Genomic DNA, 9,369 nt, shown 5'->3' on the forward strand with positions numbered 1-9,369 from the left:
TACTTGGAAGGTAAAAGTTCCAATAGATTCGATAAAAGGTGTGTTAAGTACTTTTCATTGAAACCCGTGAAAATTTAAACCACTTGACCTCCATGTAAGAATCTACAAAGAATAACAGTTTGATGTCACAAACTAAAAAAAAAACATAAATGTCAATTTTCGTACTTTATGTTTAATGAACCCAATTGTTTATTTCCTCTATCATTTTCAAATTTCGTATGGGAATTCATTGCAATGTTTAAAATTGCCTGTATGGATAGTAAAAAGTGTTTTAGCTAAAAATATTGCGATGTACACGATTAGCGATGTATACTCTAATTTTAACTATTGTGTTTTTCGTGATAAGATGGGTTAGTGTATATGTTTTCCTTCTAATTAGTTAATCTTGTTTTGTACAACAACTTCTCTTTCAATTCCACAGAATATCTGGTAGGGTAGTTTCAAAACTATTGTATTGCCTAAGGATGTTGAACCTCCTTACTTGCTTCATCGCCTAGTTTAGTTTCATTTTAGGTGATTGAAACTGATAGGTATACTTTTGTTTTCCTTTTTGATTTAACATTTAACAAGGTCGTGTTAAAATACTAATTGCATATCTAGATTTTCGTTTTGTAAAACCTGAAAACTAGTAATCTTAATCTAAATTCGTTTAGACTTTAATTGGAAGTTGCTCTTTATTTGTATAAGTAGCTTTGTAAATAGCCAACGATTTTAGTTAGCTTTTGTTTTATCCATTCATGGGCATAGCCTATGCTTAGGTTTATATAAATGTCCTATTACATATTTATTTCATTACTCCCAACTAAGATTATACATTTACACCTATAGAACTACTGAAAAAGAAATCTTAATTATATAAAAAGCAAAGATCTCTTCAAAGTGTAGTTTCCTCTAAGGGCTTTTCAGCTACTTTACTGAGCAATGTAATTAAGAAATGTCTTGTCGTCTTGAACTTATAAAGAGATTTTGAAGCACACTTCCTTTTCCTTTCATAGTACCATTTTACCATTTTAAGCATTCCTAATTAAGTTATTTGTATGTAGATCATCGGTTTATAAGCTTTAAAAACAGAATTCTTTAAGTTACAGCTTTAGTCCATTATGAATAACAGATTACACCTTCTTGCAATGCTTACTTAGGTTTGCTGCAACGACGAACGCACAAATGCGTGTTGCAGAGACCTAACATTAAAATTAAAACGTAATCTAGGCTATACGTAAAGTCTACAATTACTAGTTTAAGTATTAAAGATCATATTACAATTAGCTTCTCAGTTTTGGAGCGACATTGATGAGTTCGATACATGGTCTATCCACAAAAGTGTCAAGGGGAAAAGGGCCACTGTTCATTAAAAGTCCAGTTTATTTTATAAAAATAGTCACTCACTGGCGAAAATAAAATAAAAAACAGAATATGTCTTAATTACACCTAAGATTTTTGATCAGTTTCATTGACTATTTATAAATTTAAAATGTAAAATTCAGATGCAATTAAAAAAATATGATCGGCAAATTCATCTGTTAACGTTGCTCATTCCTATATTTAATATTACGTAGCTGGAAAGTGCATAATGAAGCTAATAATAATCGCATATTATAGACATGTAGCTCTGAAAAAAAGTATTAAACTCATTTTAGTCTGAATTAATTGTATTGACTGCTATACAAACTTGTTATGTAAATTTCCTTTTCAAGTGTGATATAGTCAAATTCTGATCCTACGACAACTAGATTGTCAAACGCCTTTAATAATACATTTTAAACAAATTTTTATCCGTAAAGAAATCTGAAATATTACATGAATGTGAAGGTGAATAATATAATGTTCATTCCTCCGAAAATTACACAGTTAAATCTAGTTTACATTATATATGGCTTTACTTTAACTAATCATATTTTTACAAATGACGGAGCCTTTACCTGATGTACCTTAACAAGTTAAATAAAACTCATTTAACAGCTCTTCATCATTGAATACTATTTTAAAACAAGATTTATTAAGGATGTTGGAAGCGATCAGGGTTGCGACCCTGACCTACTAAAGGATACGTCGCAAATTGGAGCTTCTATATCCGATCAAATATCTTGTTATTGAGTTTTATACGAAGTTGCCCTTGGCTGCGAATTCCAAATTACATAGTATCAGATGAAACCGGTACTTCTTTTTAAGTAATACATCGTGCGGTTAAAAAAACGATGTGATGTTTACTTAACAAACTTTAACTCTTAAAAATAGTTTTAAGATTTATACGCTGAATATATTTATATGGTATTGACCAACGTTTGTTTAGATAAGGAGAGCGAGTAAGGTGAACACACTTCAGATAATTTTTTGTTATCAAATTAAGAGAAAATGTTTTAAGTGGATCACATGCTTCACTACAGTATTGAACTATATCTGTGGTACCGAAAAATAGTGTTTTTATCTGATAGGAAACCTCAAGTACACTACTTATAGTCCAAAAATAACCGTAATTTTAATTTTTTCTATTGTTTCAATTCCCTGATGTCGTTTAATATTTTTAAATCATCTTTCAAGTAGGATATAACATTCTACATGTAGATTTGCGTTGGTTTCTCATAAGTTAAAATAAAACTATGAACTAACCACACTTGTACAGGCAAGACATCGCCTACAATAAGCTCATCAATACTTTCCAAAGGTCTGTCATGAATGTGCCTTGGATTGAATGTTGGCAAGTGTGTTTTCATGCATACTGAACCACACATTCTGTTTCAGGATTGAGCAATCTGCTATAAAAGTCGCCCGTAATGGCAAGGAATAGTCTGTTTGCTATACTGTCAACGCGCTTGTTGTTGTAAACAACAGATATTATATCTCTTTTTCTGACTGAGTCATTCCTGCAGTTCTCTACATAAAGGGAAAACTGAGAACACTTGGCAAAATTAAAACTCAACTTTCATGATATTTTTGAATGCACCTCATGCGGTCCCTGGTGCTTCCAGCCTTTACACACTGCGTTCCTGCAAAAGGGAACAGATTATCTAAGGGACACATAATAAGGATTCACAATGCCGTGATAAGGTTTATTTTCTCCCTTAAACACATTGACGATGTGTCTTCATTTCAAGAGCCTGCAAAGCTAATCCTAGTTGACAACATATGCAGGATAGTGACCAGCTGCTTTGTTAACAAAGTATTCAATGTGGGAGAGCCTCGGTACCTCAGCGATCAGCTTAAGTAATGAGAGAAGATCAGTGCGTAGAACTCAGTCCGAGCGCAGGCTTCATTTCCCTAAAGTAGTGGCTGGAAGAAGACACTTTTTCTTATTCCAGCCTACGGTTGTATAATGGGTTCACTTCTATAATTATGGCTCTAAAGTCCATCTTGAGCTCATTTTAGATTCATAGTAAAAGGAAGCAAATGTGTGAAATTTTTATTGTAAAATTTTTAACACATTCAACTTTAAGTGTAAAATAATGCTAGTAAATAATATTCTAAAATTAAACTTGTTCATTTTTTATAATTTTTTTTTATTTTACAACTTTTTATTTTTTACATTTTTATCCATCAGAATCGTCAATTTCAGTAGTTGACCATTCAGTATCAGTACTTGTTTCTGCATCTTCGGAAATTCCTCTTGATCCAGTTGCAGATCGACTTGTTTCACTATTACTATTCTCACTTGAACTGCTTGATTCTTCATCATTTGTTTCTGTGTCATAATGAATAGAATACATAACACAGAACAGAGACTATAAGCTGCCATGCACATAGCCAAAAATGGGTGATTCCTGAAAAATGACTCCTCTTTAAGATGATTTTTTTCACAAGTTATGTCTATCCTAATTAAACTTGTTGGAAAACATGCAATAAGGGATTTGCTACAAAACTTTCAATCAGTGGTTGAAGACATTATTGATTTAAAAAAATTTATGTTTGATCAGGTATTATTTTATTAGGTATTATTGGTACCTCACTAACCCCCAAAACTCACATTAACATTGAGTCAATGGGATTGATGTGAGGTCCAACTTTTCCATCTAAACACAGGATTAGGAATTAGTAACACAGGAATTAGGAGAATACTGAGAATGTCCAAGAGGTAATATCGTGTGATTTAATGAGAAAAGTTAATGATTGCGGAAATATGAGAATCAGATGCAACAGACTAGATATTTCGTGTGGAAAAAACTGAGACTAAAGCTGCATTACTATTACTTGTTATACAAAGCTAAATACATAGTAGTTCTTTACTCACACAACAGCCCCTAACATATAATCCATGATTTTTTTATCTTTTATTTGTACTTTTATGCAGAGTAATTTTTAACCTGATTTATTTTGTCTAGTTTCAATTTTACAGTAAATTGTGTTGCTAAGGATATCATTACTTCATAAAAAGTATAACAAGAACAAATCTGTAATGGTTGGCTCTACTGACTATTGTCATTTTAGTTTATTATCATGTGTTAATTGTTTTTGTTTACTTGGAGTTGATTGATACTAATAAAATACTTTTACCTAGATTATTCTATCATGATCAATTCTGATTTAATGGGTTTAATACATGGCGCAGTCGGTATTTGCATAGTTTGGGGTAACCAAAGGCTTTGGTTGTTTCAACTATTTATGTATTAATTAATATACTGACACTGAAATTTAACTTTTTTACCTATATAAACATATCAACAACTTTTGTGGTATCTACCATTATCAAAAAAGTTTATCATGGCTCATACACAAGTAAGAATGCCTGAACCTTTTTCCTTCCAACCAGCGGAATGGTCACCATGGAAAAAACGTTTCGAAAGATTTAGAACAATTAGTGATTTGGATCAATCATCTGAAGAAAAACAAGTGAGTACACTCATATATGCAATGGGCCCAAAATCAGAAGAAATATTCTCATCCTTCAAAATGACCAACGAAGAAACAAAGTATAAAACAGTCATGGACAAATTTGATGGGCACTTCAATCCAAAGAAGAATATTATTTATGAAAGAGCCAAATTTCTACGTAGAAAACAAGGACTAACAGAAACTGCAGAAGATTTTGTGACAGATTTATATTCTCTTGCTCGTACCTGTGAATGGGGAACGCTTGAAGATGAAATGTTATTAATGGTCATTATTATTGGTATGCGTGATCAAGATTTGAGTGATAAACTACAATTAGAAAATAAAGTTACATTGGAATCTGCAATAACTTCACTTCGCAAATCAGAAGAATTGAAACGACAAAAAGAAGAATTGACCTTCCCATCAATCGAAGCTGTAAATAAAAATCAACGTGCTAGATATGATAATGCAATACATTCATCCAAAAGAGAAAATAGGGATCAAGGGAGATTAACGTATTCAAGCTCAAATGTCAAGAGCTATCCCAACTCTTGTATTTGGTGTGGTTCAACCCCTTCTCATCGAAGAGGTCTGTGTCCAGCAAAAGATCGCAAATGTTCTAGGTGCAAGCGAAGTGGCCACTTTTCACACTGTTGTCTTCAAAACAATGTTCGAGAAATAGACTTGGATCGTTCAGATGACTTTACCCAAATCGCTAATGAACCAGACCCATCGAAAAAATTCATTGGGTGTGTGTATTCTAGTAAAACAAAAAATGATCCCTGGACAATAAATGTAAGACTTAATGAAGACACTGTCAAGTTCAAAATCGACACAGGAGCTGACGTGACAGTAATACCATCCAACATAAAGCTAAGCAAAAAAATTGCAGTCCAGCCTACCCAGAGAACTTTAAGTGCGGCTGGAGGATCGCCTCTTTCTGTTCTTGGCACAATCACTGCAAAACTCTCTTACAAAGGACAATCGTGTATGGAAAAAATGTATGTGGCTGACAAATGCACAACACCACTACTTGGCAAACCAGCAATAGAAAAACTAAAAATAATACCGGTTATTCGTGAGGTATCGAAAACTAATTTCAACAAATCTGCTAATGATTGGACCAAAAACTTTCCTGACCTTTTCAGTGGTCTAGGAAAAATGAAGGGGAGCTACGAAATTGAACTTAAAAATGACGCAAAACCTTATGCGATATCAGTTCCTCGACGGATTCCAGTACCTCTTTGGGAAAAAACAAAGAAGGAGATTGAAAATATGGTGAATATGGACGTTATAACACCCGTTGATCACGCTACTTCTTGGTGCGCACCTATGGTCGTGGTGCCTAAGAAAGATAGAACTCAGGTTCGAATATGTGTGGACCTTACTATGCTTAATAAGAATGTGTTTCGACAAACTCATCCTATTTGGGGCATTGATTATACGATGGCTCGAATAAAAGATGCCAAAGTCTTTTCCAAACTGGATGCCAACCATGGGTTTTGGCAAATAGCTCTTGCAGAAGAATCTCAAGATCTCACCACGTTTTTAACTCCTTGGGGCCGATACAAATTCAAAGTTCTTCCATTTGGTATCACAAGTGCTCCCGAGTATTTCCAGAAACGAATTCAAGAAACCTTAGGATCTCAACGAAACTGTTTAGCTCACATCGATGACATACTTGTATGGGGTTCCAGTCAAGAGGAACATGACTTGATCTTAAATGAAGTTTTAAAGAAACTCAGAAATGCTGGAATTACATTGAATAAAGACAAATGTGTATTTTCTCAGCCAGAAGTACAATTCTTAGGACATCACCTTTCATCCCGAGGGGTTCAAATCAGCCATGAAAGAGTCAAAGCCATTCTTGAGATGAAACCTCCATCTGATATAAAAGAAGTACAACGCTTCTTAGGAATGATTAATTTTTGTGGTAAATACATACCAAATCGATCAGAAATACTAAAACCAATCCATGATCTACTTAAAGAGAAAAATGAATGGTTTTGGGGAGAACAACAACAGCATGCGTTTGAAAGTATAAAAAAACTTCTGACCTCAGCACCCCAACTAGCATTTTACGACCCTCGCTTACCAACTCTTGTGTCAGCAGACGCTTCTTCTTATGGTCTCGGCGGATTGCTTCTTCAGAAACATCATGATGGTAAATTCAGACCTGTTTCTTACATTTCAAGGTCACTTACAGAAGCTGAAAAATCATATTCAAATATTGAACGTGAAGCCCTGGCAATCACATGGGCTTGTGACAAGCTCAGAGACTATATAATTGGTCGAGAGATTGTAATTGAAACGGATCACAAGCCACTTGTAAAAATCTTATCATCTAAGAATTTGGATGACATTACACCTCGCTTACAGCGAATGAGGCTTCGCATGATGAGATACTCATATTCAGTGACATATACGCCTGGAAAACACCTTGCACCAGCAGACTGTCTTTCAAGATGCCCCATTCCAAGCAAGGAAACATATGACGTGGAAGAAGAAATTGAAGCTTTTGTTCAAAATGTGGTTGAAAACATACCTACGACTGATGAAAACATAAACAGGTTACGGGAAGCTCAGCAAGCAGATCCCATCTTCAGAAAGATTGCAGTATACTGTCATACTGGATGGCCAGAAAAATCACAACTTCCATCTCAACTAGTCCCCTACTTCTCGGTTAAAGATGAGATATCACTGATGGACAACTTACTTTTACGCAATTCTAGAATAATAGTACCATCAAGTCTTTGTCAAGAAATGCTTCATAGAATACACGTCGGTCATCTAGGAGCCACCAAATGTCGAGAAAAGGCTAGATTCAGTTTATGGTGGCCAGGAATGGCATCAGATATAAATATGATGGTAGCTTCATGCCCAACATGCATCAAACACAGAGAAAATCGAAATGAGCCGCTCATTCCTTCCGAGTTTCCAAAACGTCCATGGGAAAAGGCAGCAATGGATTTGTTCAAGCTTAATGGCAAATGGTTCATTGTTATAACAGATCAGTTCTCGAGATATTTTGAGATTGCAACTCTACAATCGCTCACTGCATCTGAAGTTATTGAGAAATGCAAGTCAACGTTTTCTCGCCACGGTATTCCTGAAGTTTTATACTCAGATAGTGGAACGCAGTTTGGCATCACTAGTGCAGAATTCAGAAAATTTGCCAAAGAGTACAACTTTTTATGCAAAACAAGCAGTCCTCAATTTCATCAGAGCAATGGCTCAGCCGAAGCAGCTGTAAAAATTGCAAAAGCTGTTCTAAAGAAGAACAAAGGAGATCCATATTTAGCTTTGTTGTCTTACAGGAACTCTCCACTGGCCAACGGTTACAGTCCAGCACAGTTATTATACGGACGCAGACTACGGGACAATTTGCCTACCTTACCATGTCATCTGGAGAACAAGCCAGACTTCAGTCATCTCCGAGAGAAGGAGAATCATTATAGACAAAATTACAAACGAAATTACGATCGACGACATGGTGCTCGACCCATATCAGATATGAACCCAGGAACCAAAGTTTGGATATCTGATTTGAAACGTGAAGGAAAAGTCGTAGAAAAGTTAAACTCACCACGATCTTATAAAGTACTGACGGACAAAGGAACCATAGTTCGAAGAAACCGGTTTCACTTACAACCAATGCCAAACATTCAAAAGGAAAGTTACCACAACCATCAAGCATCAACAAATAGTCAGAAGGATCATTGCCACAACCATCAACCATCAACAAGTAGTCAGAAGGATCATCGATCTGAGGAAGACAACGGTATGTGCTTAACAAACTTTTCAACAGATAACCGTAACAGTCAACCATTAACAAGAGGTCCGATGGATCATCATGAAGACATGCCAAACTTTTCAAAGGTTCCTCCAAACACCTCTGGAATGTCTTCTGCTAACATAACAACCCGATCAAGACGACTTATAAAACCTCCCCAGAAACTCAACCTTTAAAGAGGGAGATGTAATGGTTGGCTCTACTGACTATTGTCATTTTAGTTTATTATCATGTGTTAATTGTTTTTGTTTACTTGGAGTTGATTGATACTAATAAAATACTTTTACCTAGATTATTCTATCATGATCAATTCTGATTTAATGGGTTTAATACAAAATCTATACAAAATATTAAACTATAAAAACTCTCTATTAAAAAAATCTACAACATTTTACTGAAAATACTCTATTAAACATTATTTTGTACATTTATAAATTAGTATTATGGTTATTTCTGCTTGCTGCATTTCTTTAAATTATCTTTTTTTTTACAATGTTAGTTAATGTTCTAAATATTCGAACTGATCCGACTCCACAAATGTAGTGCTCGTAACCACTTTAGTTGTTGTAACCACTTTAGAATTATTTTTTTTACTCTTTGAACACCGTAGGTTTTTTATTGGTTTGCTTGTGGTTATCTTCATCCTTTCAAGCCATTCTCTTCAACTATTGATTAACCATTTTACACCGTTATGTTAAAAAACTGAATATTCCAAATTGAATGGTCACTTTTTGGCAGGCAGAAACAAAACATATATTAAAACTAGTCAAGTT

At 34.6% G+C, this 9,369-nt stretch overlaps 1 protein-coding gene across 1 annotated transcript; it reads left to right on the forward strand.

Annotated features, from left to right (window-relative positions):
- Positions 1-5,964: 5,964 nt before the first annotated feature.
- On the forward strand, positions 5,965-8,772 carry LOC128985052 (uncharacterized protein K02A2.6-like). The gene has a single exon (XM_054404425.1). The coding sequence runs from the start codon at positions 5,965-5,967 to the stop codon at positions 8,770-8,772; it is 2,808 nt and encodes a 935-aa protein (XP_054260400.1).
- The last annotated feature ends 597 nt before the right edge of the window (positions 8,773-9,369 follow it).

The sequence above is a fragment of the Macrosteles quadrilineatus genome, unplaced genomic scaffold (assembly GCF_028750875.1).
Source record: "Macrosteles quadrilineatus isolate MER2022 unplaced genomic scaffold, UCM_ALF_1.0 Scaffold_2__2_contigs__length_208266976, whole genome shotgun sequence".
NCBI lineage: Eukaryota > Metazoa > Arthropoda > Insecta > Hemiptera > Cicadellidae > Macrosteles > Macrosteles quadrilineatus.

Coding starts and splice junctions, on each gene's coding strand:
- LOC128985052 (XM_054404425.1), top strand. CDS start 5,965: ATGAAGGGGAGCTACGAAATTGAACTTAAAAATGACGCAAAACCTTAT.